This window comes from Larimichthys crocea, chromosome VI (assembly GCF_000972845.2).
Source record: "Larimichthys crocea isolate SSNF chromosome VI, L_crocea_2.0, whole genome shotgun sequence".
NCBI classification, from domain to species: Eukaryota; Metazoa; Chordata; class Actinopteri; family Sciaenidae; genus Larimichthys; species Larimichthys crocea.
Window position 1 is genome coordinate 16,553,216 of NC_040016.1, and position 16,486 is coordinate 16,569,701.

General features: G+C 38.6%; 2 protein-coding genes across 2 annotated transcripts in view; both read left to right on the plus strand.

Moving 5' to 3' along the window:
- The window catches only part of smarcd1 (SWI/SNF related BAF chromatin remodeling complex subunit D1), a 17,286-nt gene extending 7,940 nt beyond the window's left edge, over positions 1 to 9,346 (plus strand). The window contains exons 9-13 of the mRNA XM_019258188.2: positions 4,098 to 4,195; positions 4,284 to 4,419; positions 6,227 to 6,349; positions 7,217 to 7,318; positions 8,306 to 9,346. Of these exons, the coding sequence (XP_019113733.2) occupies positions 4,098 to 4,195; positions 4,284 to 4,419; positions 6,227 to 6,349; positions 7,217 to 7,318; positions 8,306 to 8,359 (513 nt within the window). The 3' untranslated portion in view covers positions 8,360 to 9,346. The remainder of the gene's footprint in view (positions 1 to 4,097; positions 4,196 to 4,283; positions 4,420 to 6,226; positions 6,350 to 7,216; positions 7,319 to 8,305) is intronic.
- A 1,497-nt stretch (positions 9,347 to 10,843) lies between these two features.
- On the plus strand, positions 10,844 to 15,888 carry gpd1b (glycerol-3-phosphate dehydrogenase 1b). The gene is made up of 8 exons (XM_019258169.2): positions 10,844 to 10,949; positions 12,439 to 12,616; positions 12,703 to 12,843; positions 13,188 to 13,326; positions 13,768 to 13,880; positions 14,215 to 14,451; positions 14,550 to 14,656; positions 15,660 to 15,888. The coding sequence occupies exons 1-8, from the start codon at positions 10,903 to 10,905 to the stop codon at positions 15,754 to 15,756; spliced, it is 1,059 nt and encodes a 352-aa protein (XP_019113714.1). The 5' UTR covers positions 10,844 to 10,902; the 3' UTR covers positions 15,757 to 15,888.
- Positions 15,889 to 16,486: the final 598 nt, after the last annotated feature.

A 16,486-nucleotide genomic window follows, 5' to 3' on the forward strand; every position in this document is an offset into this window, starting at 1 on the left:
GGCGTATACCATTTCAGTATTTTCATAAGATTGGTGCAGATTCTGTCTTATCTATTTTGTTTCAATGACGTGAACATCGTTACAGCTAATACATCACTCTCTCGAGCCCTGAACAAACAGAAGCAGCAACTCGGATGGATAGTAACATGGGAGGAACACAGGAATGTGAACAAGCCTTGGTTCTCTTGGAGTGTTAAAAGAGAGGAGAAACTTGTGAATTCGTGGAGTGAACAAGAAGCCCTCTCTGACACGTCCTTCGATTTGTAGAGTGGAGAGTAAAAGGAAGAAATCTCTGCAGCTTTTGAATCCCTGGTGAGTATGCCTATACAGTATGTCGTGTCCACATTCTGCAGTGTCGTCTCTTTTCCTTTTGTCTTTTTTTTCAGAACAATCCACTGCGTGCGCACACACACACAGGCAGCTGTGGCTGCTCTGTTTCTGCTCCATTGGTTAACAGTTTTGCTTCTTGTAAATTTCCACCAGATCAGGATGGCAAATAAGGAATCTAGCGTAGTCACTGACTAAAAGCTTCACATCTTTGAGTGTGAGAGGGCGTCAGACTTCTTGAAAGACCTTTAGTGTATGAGGGGCATTAGTTGCATCTAACTATGTGTTGTGACAATCATGCTTTATTTCCCCGCAGCCCATTCAACTGTTATTATTCATTTTCATTTTTCTTGAGACTAGAAATTTGACATAATTGTACCCGTCCTTCAATTTTAAGTTCCTTGAGAAAAATAATAAGAAAATGACGATAGCCCTTTGTCTCCCCTTGGTACATTTTGTGTACTTTTCACTTAAAAAAAATAATTTTTATAATTTGGCCTTGTTAATGGTAGTGAGACGAAACTTCTAAGGTTTTGGGTTTTTTATCCAATTTTAAAATTCTCAACGTGGCTTTAATAACAGGGCTAATACACTGTGTAGAAAAGAAAGTTCCTCTGGGTTCCCTCAGGACATTTTTGTACCATTGACTCCCATTATAACATACACTTTTGATCCTACTCTAATTTTGGCATAAAACAAGTTGTACATATGACAACCTTTTCATTCGAAGCTTTTGACTTGGAAAATAAAAAAACAATTATCCACATTTGATGTCATTTTCCACTATATGGCTGAGGGCTCCATTCCATACGTTTCATTGAGATCTTTTTCTGTTGCATTTCCAGACTATGGCTTGGCAGTAAAATACTGCCTATAATATACACAATAACAAAACAAAATGGTCCTGGTGTGTTGGTATGATGTAAAAGTGTGGTAACAATGTGTGTATGAAGAATATTATTGTTGTGTGTGCGCACAAGAAAAAGACGTGTGTTTCACAGGTAAAACATATTTTCAAAATTTTGGTGCATTTTTTTATCATGTGGTTTCATATTCCCAAAATGACATTAAAGGTCAAAATTATTAGGAAATACTGAAAATTTGATAGTTATGATTAGGACTGAAGTTGGTCAAAAGGTTAATGCAGTGAAAGTGGAAAAAAAAGGCACATAATATAGCACGTTTTAGAAAAAAACATTTTTTGTACCAAGGCGCTCGCACAAACTTTTTTTAGGGGAGCACAAGGGCTAGTGTCACCAAAGGAGTAAAACGCAAACAGAGCTTAAGTTAATGGCTCTATTCAGTCGAACCGGGGCCAGCTGCAGCGAGGACTATAGCCTCTTACACACGAGGCGGCCGCTTAACCCACTACGCCACCGACCGCCCCTGATTTGCAGTATGTTTAAGACTGAATAGAGCCATTAACTTAAAAGCTCTGTTTGCTGTTTTACTCTCCTTTGGTGACACTAGCCCTTGTGCTCCCCTAAAAAAAGTTTGTGCGAGTGGTTCGGTACAAAAAATGTTTTTTTCTAAAACGTGCTATAAAATTATATGTGCATTTTTTTTTTTTTTCACTTTCACTGCATTAAACCTTTTGACCAACTTCAGTCCTAATCATAACTATCAAATTTTCACTTGACCAACTTCAGTCCTAATCATAACTATCAAATTTTCACGTATTTCTTAATAATTTTGACCCTTTAATGCCATTTTCAGAATATGAAACCACATGATAAAAAAGCACAAAATTTGAAATATTTTCTATACACTAAGTGCAAACTGTAATTTTTAGGGACTCCCTTGGATATGTCAATAATTGACAACGTTGATTTGAATGCATTATTATTTTTTGAGCAGTGTCAGTTTATTAAAAAATGAGTGCGAGCGATCTATTATTTCACCTGAGTAAACCTGAGTAAACATGCTGCACTGAAAACCAAAACAAAAAAAGACTTTGCTTTGGTAGCTGAGTGCTGCTTTGACCTTTGACCTCTTTAACCTTTTGATTTCGATTGATCTCTCTTTTGTTCTCGTGTGTGTGTGTGTGTGTGTGTGTGTGTGTGTGTGTGTGTGTGTGTGTGTGCAAAAAAGACTCTTTTTCCCTGTGAACACACGTCGTCTTCTTCTCTGTGCACACACACACACACACAAATAATATTCTCAATACACACATTTGTACCACACTTTTACATCAGTACCAACACACCCAGACCATTTTAGTTGTAATTATGTTAATTAGGCAGTATTTTACTGCCAAGCAATAGTCTGAAATGCAACAGAAAAAGATCTCAATGAAACAGTATGGAATGGAGCCCTCAGCCATATAGTGGAAAATGACATCAAATGATGTGGATAATGATGGATAATTGATTTTTTTTAATTATTTTTTTCCAAGTCAGAAGCTTCGAATGAAAAGGTTGTCATATGTACAACATTGTTTTATGCCAAAATTAGAGTAGGATCAAAAGTGTATGTTATAATGGGAGTCAATGGTACAAAAAATGTCCTGAGGGAACCCAGAGGAACTTTCTTTTCTACAGTGTATTATAGCCCTGTTATTAAAGCCACGGTTGGAATTTTAAAATTGGATAAAAAAAAAAACAAAACCTTAAAAAGTTTTGTCTCACTACCATTAACACAAGCAAAATTATAAAAATTATTTTTTCAAGTGAAAAGTACACAAAATGTACCAAGGGGAGCACAAGGGCTAGTCGTCATTTTCTTATTATTTTTCTCAAGGACTTAAAATTGAAAGGACGGAGTACATTATGTCAAATTTCTAGTCTCAAGAAAAATGAACATGAAATAACAGTTGAATGGGCTGCGGGGAACTAAAGCATGATTGTCACAACACATAGTTAGATGCAACTAATGCCCATCATACACTAAAGGTCTTTCAAGAAGTCGTGACGCCCTCTCACACTCAAAGATGTGAAGCTTTTAGTCAGTGACTACAGCTAGATTCCTTATTTGCCATCCTGCATCTGGTGGAAATTTACAAGAAGCAAAACTGTTAACCAATGGAGCAGAAACAGAAGCAGCCACAGCTGCCTGTGTGTGTGTGTGTGTGTGTGTGCGCACGCAGTGGATTGTTCTGAAAAAACAGACAAAAAGGAAAAGAGACGACACTGCAGAATGTGGACACGACATACTGTATAGCATACTCACCAGGGATTTCAAAAGCTGCAACATACTGTATAGCATACTCACCAGGGATTTCAAAAGCTGCAGAGATTTCTCTCCTTTTTACTCTCCACTCTTACAAATCGAAGGACGTGTCAGAGAGGGCTTCTTGTTCACTCCACGAATTCACAAGTTTCTCCTCATTTTTTAACACTCCAAGAGAACCAAGGCTTGTTCACATTCCTGTGTTCCTCCCATGTTAACTATCCATCCGAGTTGCTGCTTTCTATTCAGGGCTCGAGAGAGTGCATGTATTAGCTGTTAACGATGTTCACGTCATTGAACCAAATAGATAAGACATTAGAATCTGCACCAATCTTATGAAAATACATGAAATGGTATACGCACTTCCTGTCTTCGCCCCCGATCTGTTGTGTGCGTTGTGGATGAAATGTGTTGTACCTGAAACGACATAGTAGTAGTTAATTTGTTTGTCTATGTTTGTCTATACCTGGTTGCTTTAGTCCAAATTCTTTCCATAGCTCTTAAAGCCGTCACATGTGCAGCCTAAACTTAAAGTAAAGGCCGAAAGGCTCTGTCCAAATATCAACAGTACGTGCGATGTTAATGTTTGTTTCATATTGCAGATCTTTGAGACTCAGCGAATGAAGTTCTCCGAGATCCCGCAGCGCTTGCATGCACTCTTGATGCCCCCGGAGCCCATCATCATCAACCATGTGATCAGGTAACCTCGTTACAGTGAAGCATAAACAAGTCTCTCACGTGACGCATCCACCGACTACTGAATCTAAACATGTTGAATTGTTTTGTAGCGTGGACCCGAATGACCAAAAGAAGACTGCTTGCTATGACATTGACGTGGAGGTGGATGACACGCTGAAGACCCAGATGAACTCCTTCCTGCTCTCCACAGCAAGTCAGCAGGAAATAGCAGGACTGGACAATAAGGTACAGATCGCAGCCCAACGGACACCAGCTGGTTTTCTTTTTTTTTGTCCCGGGGAGTTTCAGACAGACACATCCCTTGCCTGTGTGATGAAAGGGAGTTGTTTTTCCTGTTTCCTGCAGCGTGTCTGTGCTTTCTTTCTGTGGGTGGTTTTGATCTATCAAATTACCAGATTCTTCCTGACTGCAGAGTAACTTGCCTTACTAATGTCTTTTTGGTTAAGTAGTTTGAAATGGCACACACCTTCAAACTGCTGTGTACAGGCTCTTTTAAACAATTCAAATCCAATGTGAATGTTGGTGGTCTTTTTTTCATTGAACCCCTGTTCCTTTGAGCCTCCATGTAGATTTCTTTCCAACATTTTATGAGCCTGCTGAGGGCAATTTCACACATCGGCAGAATTGTTGCCCTTGAATTATCGCCTACTTTTCAAATCAGTTCTGAGGTCAGTCAGGTCTCCTTGACCTCCTGCTAGCAGCCATTACCCTTGGCTGAGATGGCTGCAATCACTTTGATAAGGCACAGAGCCATTCCCGTAGAAGACACCCTCCCGCGTAGTCTTTGTTCTGAGACAAGTTAACAATGTAAATAGAGAGAGCTTGTTTATAGTTATAGGCGCCATTCATTTTGTTGATTTACTTTGGATTCAGTGACAATTACCGATATACACCTGGTTCCTGCCGGTTTGATATCAGGAACAGTTTGTAGCAGAGTCTTTGTTTTCTCTCTTGACACACCAGCAACCATCACATCATGTAAACCAGAGCCTTGACAGACATTCCCATTATCCCCATCTTATACCCGGCACCTGTGTTTAACCCACTCTCCTAAAAGTGCACATTTTTACATACATAAAGACTACACCCTGTTTTACCCTGACATTTAATGTGTCACAAGTTTCTCGTTAAATAAGAGTTGACGATCCATAAGTTGCTTAGTGAAGCAACCAGCCATTCACCGGGATGTCTTTGTTTTTACTGCCGCAAGCTTCAATCATAAGTAAATGTCATCTTATCTTGCAGGAAAGGTTTGATTTATTGCAGCTGTTTTTACTTGTTTGATCTAAATTTTATTGGCTGAAGGTTGGTTAAAGCAGTGAAGAATATTTTAGTTTATTTTAAGTGGGTGCATCAAAGGTTCCCTTCAGAAATCTTGTAAACACTATAACGAACCAAAACACATCGTTTGTACCTTTTGACGTTTAACAAATGTTTTGAATGCATTTCATTTTTTTACTTGCTAGCAGTCATCTTCGCTGCCTTTGTTGGTTTCCAGGCATGTTACCACCACCTGTACGTTAGTGAAACTGTGTGAGACCTTTGGTGAACTGTGTAGCGCGTCACACGAGACAAACAAAACAATTATCCACACAGAAACCTGTTCCACAGCACTTGAGGAAATGGTGCAGATTGTTCCCATGTTTTACTGCGTATCACATAAAAAAACTAGGTGCCATTTAAGTTGTCTACATTTTATAATTCCCTTTGAAATGTTATTATTTATAAATAATATTAACTTCAAAATCACTAGACTAAAACCCATGTTGCAATTATTCCACAGCTTGTGACAGCAGTTCACAATTGGCTGTTGTAGTCATGCAACATACAGTCAGTAAGTAATCATCAGTCAGTAATGATTGTCAGAGCAGGCGATGGAATGATGTGTCACTGTACATGAAGCACCAACAAAGCTCCTACATCATGAAAAGTCACTATGATTTCATTTAAAATGATCTAAGAATACTTGATAGAAGGAAAGGAAAAAGCTTTTTCTGACGACTGTCTCTGTTTTCTGTTAAATCCTTCTCAGATCCATGAAACCATCGAGACCATTAACCAGCTGAAGACCCAGAGAGAGTTCATGTTGAGTTTTGCCAGAGATCCTCAGGGCTTTATCAACGACTGGCTGCAGTCCCAGTGCAGAGACCTCAAGGTGAGTCCCTCCGTCATGACCTCAGTCTGAATCTCGTAAGAACTTTTATCCGTGCTCTTAGTATCTCTGCTGATACCACAACGCTTCTGCTTGACAACAAAACCTCCACATTATAGCACATTTTGTATCATATTGCATGACGTTCACAGATACGTTTGAGATGGGCTAATATCGCAAGGCTTGGTTCTTTGATTTCACATTTCACAGAAGCAACTATGAGCACATTCTGCAGAGGTTATAAGATATTAATGAATGTAGAAAAGTCTACCAGACACAGCATAAGGCACAGTAGTTTTAGTATGCAAGAAGGAAACACTCTTAAAGTATCATTGACATGTTTTATAACATCTCGTGTCAGATATCAAATGTCAAAAATTTGAAATTCTGAAAAGATTCAAACGTGCGCCCTGGTATTTCTAAGTAATTTTCAATCTTTGGTTCAACTGTGGGAAGAGAGGACTTCATTACATGAGAACGTGGACATCATGCTCCGAAAACACAAGGCTCATGCTGCTCGCTCAGGTGTATCACAGGCAGGGCAAAGTCAAACCGGAGCATGAACCATTTAATAACATGTCCGACTGTGTGCATGCACACCTCCCCTCTGACCATGAGCCGATTAACTGCTGACCAGCTGCCAGCCACCTGTGGTGTTTGTCCAGCTGAATCTCTGTGAAACTGAATGAGTTCAGTCCAAAGCTTGCCGTCTGCTTCCACAGCAACAACACAGTTAACTTTATCCAAAAATAAAAATCTTAGCTGCGTTTGAGTCAGGCCTGTTAAATGGATGTTATTTATCTTTTGCGCTCATTATTTCTCAGCTGTGGGATAATCTAGTCATGTCTTATTGTGTCTTTCTGTTTGCAGACCATGACAGATGTTGTTGGAAACCCAGAAGAAGAGCGAAGAGCGGAGTTTTACTACCAGCCGTGGGCTCAGGAGGCCGTTTGTCGCTACTTCTACTCCAAGGTAATCAGTCACACTAACAACATGGTCCAAACTTGATTATCTCAACAACTCTTAGATGAATTGCCGTCCTGTTCCCCAAAAGATAAATCCTGTTACTGTTGATGATCCCCTGACTTCTCCTCCAGCATCACCAGGAGGGAAACGGTTGTGTGTCTGAGTGAAATGTTTCAGCAGCTTTTTATGATTTGTGATGACTTTGGTGATTAGTGTTTAGTGCCAATTAGGGCTTCAGCTAATGATTATTTTCATTACTGATGAATCTGCTAATTGTTTTCCAGCATAAGTGCATTAATACGCAACTGGAATCTCTGTTAGTGCTAGAGTTTTGCCGATAATGTATCAGACAAAAAACTGGTTGTGGGGCTAAAGGCTAAAGTTCTTACTGCAGCGACCCAGGTTCAGTTCCAGCCCGGGTCCTTTGCTGCATGTCATCTCCTCTCCCTCCACTGCCACCCTCTTTCTCCTGAAGCTGCCTCTCTCAAATAAAGCAGAAAATCTGTCACTTCTGGTTAATCCAGTTGTTTTCTCCATTGTTTTATTTTGTTATGAAGGGTTTTTTTTTCTTCTAGGAAATGTTAGAAAATCAGGCTCCATGGCCATTATTTCCAGAGCTAATTGTGACTAGTAATATCTTATTGTTTCTGAGTAGCCAACCAAAAACCCAAATTTAAAAAAATTCTGTTAAAACACAAAGAAAAGAAGAAAATCTTCATATTTAAGAAGCCTGCACAAAAAAAAAATGTGGCGTTTCGGCTGGACAACCATTTATCGAAAATGTTTTTGTTTTTTTCTGTTGATCAACCAACTGATTCATCATTTCACCTTTAAGCATGCAAACACACTGTACTCAGATGAACCGTAGACATCCTTCAAACATCAGTATGTTGGCATGCAGACGTTAGGCCAAGTACAAGCTTGCAAGCATGCCTCCCTCGTCGTTTGAGTCACATCCGTTGTTGACTTTTTTTATTTGAAAATGTCTTTCAGGTCCAGCAGAGGCGACAGGAGCTGGAGCAGGCGCTCGGCATCAGGAACACCTAAAGAAAGTTGTCGACGGGTGGCAAATCAGAAAACGTGCTGTGCTGTTGGAGACGACTAATGTGTGTGTGCGCGTGTGTGGGATGTTCAAGTGAATTTCTGACAAGAGTTTTCTGACAAACTTAGAGAGACATAGATACTAGATGGCTTTACCATTATATAGGATGTCTTTTTTTTAATCTTCACCCTGCAGCTCAACTATTAATGCAGTTTGGTTGCTACTTCCTGTTTTGTATCATTTTCCTTCTCCTCACACCAGAGCTCCTTGAGCACAGTGTGTTTTCTCTTGCATGTCTAAGCCTACCTGCAAGCATTCCTTTCCTTTTTTTAACACATTGTGCCCACACAAAAGTCCAGATTGTACACAAATGAAAAGCCAAGGGTAACCTTTTAATGTATTTTGTCCCTGAAATCTAAAAATATCTCAAATCAGCTGGAATGTGTTGATTCTGCCACGGCTCTTTGTTCCCCGTTTTCGGAAAGTAAATTTACATTTCACACTCCTAACCCGGCCCCAAGACGCTTGCCCATTCAGTTAGATATTGATTGTAACCGTGTTTGTAATCAATCAGGCTGCTTTGCCTCATATTGGCTGTTTGTGTGTCACTTTGTCTTAAGTTCTCATCGGTTTGTTTTGTGCCACAGTCAGACAGACGGAAAAAAAAACGTTTAATAGCTCAATCATGGCAGAATATCCATGTTTTGTTGAGGGTGGCATTAAGTATGAAGTTGTTTTTCCTTTTCTTTGTTATTATCGATGATCTTTGTTTTAAAAATATGTATTATATCAGTACTTGTCTTGTTAGCTAGTACAGATAATCAAGGAAGTAGCTAGTATGAGTACCTCTAGTCTATATAGTTTTTGTAAATACTGAGCAGAAAAAAAACTGAAGATGGATGTGAAGTAAAACTGTATCTCTTATCCTGACAGATGTTTTTCTTAACTCTTTGTCTATGCTCAGATAGTTGAATCAGTATTTATATTATTAATGGGCCCTCGTTGTCAGAGCACAGTGGTTTAGCTCTCCGCGGCATAAAGACGGCAGTCAAACTTGACGAAAGCTCTGCTCTGCAGGACAAAAACGTGCACGGCATTCATGTCATCTGCGAGCTAGGAAAAGTTAAATCTCATGCCTTTTAGTTTTGTGTATTTTAATGATGTGCAGAGAAGCCATAAACACTTGAACTAGCTCGTGTACGTGTGGCCGAGCAGATTTAAAGAGTCGTCGCTTCTTCGTACTCTGGCTGAAGGCCTGACATTTTTGAGTTTAATGGTTGTTTCCCTGTTGAAGGTGAAGATGAGTGTCCTGGCTGAAACTTTTGCGTGTGTGCATTTCATTAAACGAATTCCAAGAATACACTAATGTGGGTTTGGGCGGGTATGTGATTTAAATTTCAAACGGTGGAAACCTCTGGGGTGTAAAACATAACACTGGGGGAGGGGGGTTGTGACTGTAGTATTATTTGAATCTGCAGACTTTTTCATGGACCAAACCTATTTTTCTGTATGTTCTTATTATGTTATAATAAAGGATATGTAAAATGTACGTGTCTGTGGCAGTTTCTTTGTCTGACTGATTCTATGACCTGGAAAATCTGCTCTAATGTTTCTGTGTAGAAATAACAGGGCTGCAACTAACAATTATTTTCATTGTTGATTCAGCAATTGACCGATTATTTGCAAGTTTTGTATCACATAAATAAAGAAAAGCTAAATTTACCATCAGTAAAAGTAGCAAAAATACTAAGATTACATGTAAACCTTTATCCAAATCTTAAAAATAGATTTCTTTATACTGATGCATCAGTACCTAATTTTACTGTTAAACTAGTTTAATCAAGTGTTTCTCAACCTCAGTGTCACATCCCTCTTAAGAGTTGAGATCAATCTGGTAGTTCTTAAGACTATTGATTGGTAATTTTACAGACTACACTGGATAATCTTTGCTTTTTATAAAATACTGGTTTAAACAGTAACTTCAGCTCTAACTGACAAATGTAGGGGATTAAAAAGTACAAAGTAGCATAAAATGGAAATAAAGTACAAGTATCTCAAATCCCCTCTAGCAACAAATGTTTGATATCTGTCTTTTTACTGGTTATAAAAATAATTGCAGATTATTTTTTATTCATTTTATTAATTCCAAATCAGATGAGCTTTAGTTTGTAATTAAGAGGACCAGTATTTCCTTTGGTAATTCCTGCATTAACTTAATTACCAGAAGGCAGTAACACAGTTTTTTCCAATTCATCTAACCAAATGACATGTTAATTGTTCTCATATTATTTCTTCATTGACTCATTAATAGTCACTTGTAGCTAAGTATTTAATACATTACTGTATTACACAGTTTAAACAGTTGAATCATGGACTACCCTGTTGCTTCTTGTGTGAGAAAAGTTGTGTCTCTGAGAGGCAGCGGAGCAGACCAACCAGCAGCAGTGGGTGTGTTTGAGCCTCAGCTGTGTGTCTGATATAAATACTTTTTGTCCTGGCTGCAGCCTGTCTTCACACTAACAGCAGCTTCGTCTGGAAGGTCAGACACATGATGGCAGCACCGAAGAAAGTCTGTGTGGTTGGCTCTGGCAACTGGTAAGTGTTTTTAGAGTGTCTGAATGAACTGTAATGCACTTTTGGATGTATTTAAATGTAGTGTTTGAACAGTAGGGTCTGTCAGGGCTGCACAATGGTGAGTTTACAGTCACCATGTAGCTATTTTTGTTCTCTGGACTACATTTCGCACAGTCAGGGTGTTTTTATGAATGCTGTCTGAAAGGTGGCAAACCTTGAAGAAAGAAGACAACTTTAGGTGTTAAGAGCAGATAAATAATTCATAAAGTTAATAAACTCGCCTGCTGTTTTGCAGAGTGGAGGTCTTCTGAGACCGTCTGAGTAGATGATGACCTTTGATGCCTCAACTCTTCAAGTCTTTATTAAAGAAGCAGCTCCTGCCTTTTATTATGATGCAGTATTTGTGCCGAATCAGCCTTTGTGTGGTGTTGACAGTCAGCATGACATTTAGATCAGACAGTGGTGGTACTTGCATACTAATCCTAGAATGAAAAAATACACCATTACTTGTGGAAGTACTGCATTCAAAACTGCGTTTGTTCTTAGCAGCAACATGTAGCTAAAGTATCAGAAGTAAAACTACTCATTATGTAGCGCACTGACCCCCGTCATTGTGTATTAAAATGTATTATTTTATCATTATTATTATGAATTCTTTAACTTGTAAGCAGTATTTTAAATCGGGGTAGTTTATACAATTATTATTATTATTATTATATTCTAAAATATTATCATATGGTTTGTATGTAAAGCCTTAATCAGCAAAGTAACTGTAGACTCAAGTAAACTGCAAATTGTAACATACTTACATTCCACAAATTACTATCTGCAAGCACAGACATCATAAATGACAATTTACTGCCACTTAATATTGATATTTTATACTTTATAAGTGTTTTTCTAATAGGTCTTTGTTCATCTTGTGTTGATATTCATAGCCTGTCTCAAATCAGATTCTTCTCATGCCAAACAAATTGGTCATCTCGTGTTCATGTTTAACCTATAGTGTTATTCTTGTCTGTAAAAGCATCTGAAAACTATGTAAGTCATGTGACGCTGCAGTTCTTCACCACAATCCAAACTAATAAAGGTCATTTCGACAGCTGTTCACTATGAGAGAAACTTTGAGATACATTAATGTCTTTCAATCACTGACTAACTCTTAGAGATTAGCCATGACATATTTTAAACAGTGTGTTTTGTGGTCAGTGTACAACTTCTTTAAGATCAGTAGTTGGTGCAAAGAACTGTCAAAAAAGAAAATGTCAGTATTTGAAAAAGCAAAATCAGAAAATCGAAATGAACTTTCTAACTCAAGACATCAGACAACTTTTATCAATATCACCACTTCCAACTTTTAAACCTCAGCGTGAAATTCACTTATCTCCATGAATAATTTAGATATGATAGAAAAAAAGAAAAACCGAGGACATTTACATTTTTTTAGGGAAACAAGTTCAACCATTGTCTTGACAACAGAATAATCATTGTGTGCCTCCATTGTTCTAAGGGGCTCTGCCATTGCCAAAATTGTGGGCGCCAACGCAGCCAAGTATGACCAGTTTGACACCACAGTCAACATGTGGGTGTTCGAAGAGATGGTGAATGGACGTAAACTCACAGACATCATCAACACAGACCATGAAAATGTTAAATATCTGCCTGGTCACAAGCTGCCCCCCAATGTGGTGAGCATGAAAACTCATGTATACTCTCTGTTACACTCTGTTGCCACGTAATTGATGTTTTGTCATATTTCCTTTCTCCTCATCAGTTGGCTGTTGCAGACTTGGCTGAGTCTGTGAAAGGAGCTGACATCCTGATCTTTGTGATTCCTCACCAGTTTATTGTTAAAGTGTGCGACACTATTAAAGACCATATCAAGAAGGATGCTATAGGCATGTCTCTTATCAAGGTAAGATTTTTCTTATCTTTAGCTTTCTTTATCTCCAAATTCTTTATGCATCATATGCAAAACAATTACAGTAATTACTCGTTCCAGTAATACTCATCTATGCAGGTAATTTATATATTCATATGGTTTAACAGCTTGTAAACTGTTAAAATAGATTTATATGTATGCTGCAATGTGTGTAGGTATAAACAGGCATATATATATATACAGTATATACTATAAAAAATGTTTTAAATGTATATTTGTGCTTATGAGTTCTTTCTATTACAGTGCACTAAAGAATTGGAAGTATGCCCTTTTAATGATTTCATGTGCTAGTTATGTTGTGGTTTGGTGTGTTCTAGGGTGTCGATGCGAGTCCAGAGGGTCTGAAGCTTATCTCAGAGATCATCCGAGGGAAACTGGGCATCACCACGACAGTCCTAATGGGAGCAAACATCGCCAACGAGGTCGCTGACGAGAAGTTTTGCGAAACAACCATCGGTATGGAGGATCAACACTTGATGAGTTTAATTCTCGAGTTTGATCTCTACCATTAAGGGGACAATATGACATTTGTCTTTTAGAAATGACTTGCTCTGAAACTAGACACAGAGTCATTTTCAAGTGAGTCTCTAGCTGTAGTTAAGAAGGACCTGACTAGATGATCTCTTAAATATAAATTATAAAAAGTATGTTGGTCAAGATTGTCATTAAAAATTGAACCAATACACTGTCAAACCCTAGATTTTGTCTTTCAACATCATATTGGCCCCAAAAAATCTTATATTACATTTTCATTCAACTTTGATTTCCCCATAAACGTAGTATTAGTAGCATACACATCCTAAAGTTTAAAGGTTTTGACAGAACAAATTGTTCCATCTAGTTTCAAAGATGCATATTTATTAATAAGTGTAATTAATTTGCTATTTTGTGGCACAGGGTGCAAAGACAAGACTCATGGGGCCGTGCTGAAGGACTTAATGCAGACCACCAACTTCCGTGTGACTGTGGTGGAGGAGTCTGATGTTGTGGAGATCTGCGGGGCACTCAAGGTCGGATTTTCTTTTCCTTCAAATTAATTTACTTCTTGATTTTCACTGCCATCTGAGCACTAGAAGAGATGTCAATGTCGTGCCAGCACTTAAAGATTCATTATTATACAAATGGTAAAATACGGTGTGGTCAAAAGAAGTCCATTAAATGTTTTAGTTTAATATTTGCAGATGTATACTGAAGGTTTTTCTGTTCAGATTGAACACTTTTCAACATTTTCAGTGAAAACTTTCAAATGACATGAGATATGTCCTCAAGGTGCGGTACATACATTACCTTGACATTAAAAAAGTGCACTCAAGTAACAGCAACACCTCCGTTTCATTGCTGCAGAACATTGTAGCAGTGGGAGCAGGTTTCTGCGATGGCCTTGGATTTGGCGACAACACTAAGGCAGCAGTGATTCGTCTTGGCCTGATGGAGATGATCGCCTTCGCCAAGATCTTCTGCACAAACTGCCCCGTCTCCCCCGTCACCTTCTTGGAAAGCTGCGGCATCGCTGACCTCATCACAACCTGCTATGGTGGACGCAACCGCAAAATCGGGGAGGCTTTCGCCAAAACAGGCAAAGTATGACAAATAGATACTGTATCCCTTTTCTTATCATAAATGTAACATTAAAACAACACCAGACATCTCCCTCTCTCTCTCCCTCTCTCTCTGTTTAGACTATTGAGCAGTTAGAGAATGAGCTGCTGAACGGTCAGAAGCTTCAAGGTCCAGCGACTGCAACTGAGGTGCACCAGGTCTTAAAACAGAAAAACATGGTAGAAAAGTAAGTATCTCAATCACAAGATCATTTCTACAAGTACTGATTCAGCTGGTATCTTTTGTAAATCAAATGTCTCTGTGTTCATATGATGTTGCCATTTTAGGAAATATGCCAATTTGCTTTCTTGCTGAGGGTTAGATGAGAAGATTGGTACCACTCTCATACCAACCTTTATCTAGCATCTGATTAGCTCAGCTTAGATAAAGAGTGAAAACATTGACAGTGTAAATACAGATGTAGTTTCCGTGACATCACCCATAGGTCTCTGAAGAGTGGTGCCATCTTGGCAGTCCTGCCTCTGCTGTCTCATAATTAATCCAAAAATGGAGCATGGGAGGAGCTGAGGCAGGCTGACAAGCCACCTGTAACGACACCTATCTGTCAATCAAAGTGGCCGTGCTTCATAACTTTAAGCCTTAATATAATTTGAATGGGTGAGTTGTATAAAAATTCAGGTTCAGTACAGTTGTCATGAACGGGGAAATTTGCTATAGAGACCAAAACCCTTTTTTGTACCAGGCTGTAAACATGTTTATTTCTGCTGTGAAGCATTTCAACATGGGAGCTTATGGAGTAGTTTTGTAGCCAGCCTCAAGTGGCTGTTTGAGGAACTGCAGTTTTTAGGCACTTCTCAGTGGCTTCACTTCACAGCCACAGAAATTGCTGTTTTTTGAGGAATTATCTGATGGATTATGTCTTTGCAAGGCGCAGTAACTTCCTCATCACATCAGGAAGTCTTCATAAATTCACAACAAGTCGCTTTTACACATATTTTTTTGTACATGTGCAACAAACAAGATGAAATGTGTTAATTACTGAGCTTTAGAGATGCTGGCAGGTGTATTTTGTTACCTTTAGACAAGGTCATTCCAGGCCAGCTGTTTCTAAAGACAAGTAACAATCTGCTTACCTAACTCCTAACAAGGAAGTGAATAAACCTATTTCCTAAAATGTCTAACTATTCCTTTAATATTTTAATAATCCTTAAATCATTCTTTCTCTCCAGGTTTCCTCTTTTCACTGCTGTTTACCAGATCTGCTTCAACGGCCACCCTGTCGCAGAGTTCATCAAATGTTTGCAGAACCATCCAGAGCACATGTGAAGGACTGATGAATGGGTGGAAGTTGGGAAAGCACTTTGACACTAGAACTACTGTATAACCCAGGTGATTATAGGGGGGAGGGGAGGTAAAGACTGTGCCTAATCTTGACTACTTTAATGTTTGAAACTCGAATTTTGTCCTGCTTCTGTTATATTACTGACAATAACTCCTGTTTATACAGATTATATAACTATAATATCAACATACATGTCACAAACTGTTGCATAAATCTTAAAAGTCTTAAAAGTTTTTAAGAATTTGAATTACTCTGCCTTACGCAATGCTCAAACTCTCACTTTAACGTTATGAAATGTTTCATCATTTCTTGGTTAAAGGTGTTTTAACTCGTCTTTTTACTGACATGTATGTTTACCAGTGTTAAATCTAAGCTCTGAAGACACTCACTCCCACATGTGTTATTTTTCCTCTGGACTTCTTAAGATGTAACCAGTTACCTAACAAGATTTATTTTGGAATAAATTATTGAATTTGTGCATGTGTCTACGTTTAAATATTGTCTTTGTGGCTTGCCTGCAGGATACACTCATACACACCCTCTACAGCCTCCCTGTAATCTGACCTGAGCTCAGTCAGACTGCCACTCTAAACTTTTCACCTTTACCATTTCCTGCAGCGTACACTTCAACCTTTCTTTAAGGGCACGTCCTGCTTTCGTTCTCTTAGGTAACCCCACTGTTTAATTAATATATTAATTTATCATAAAAGCATT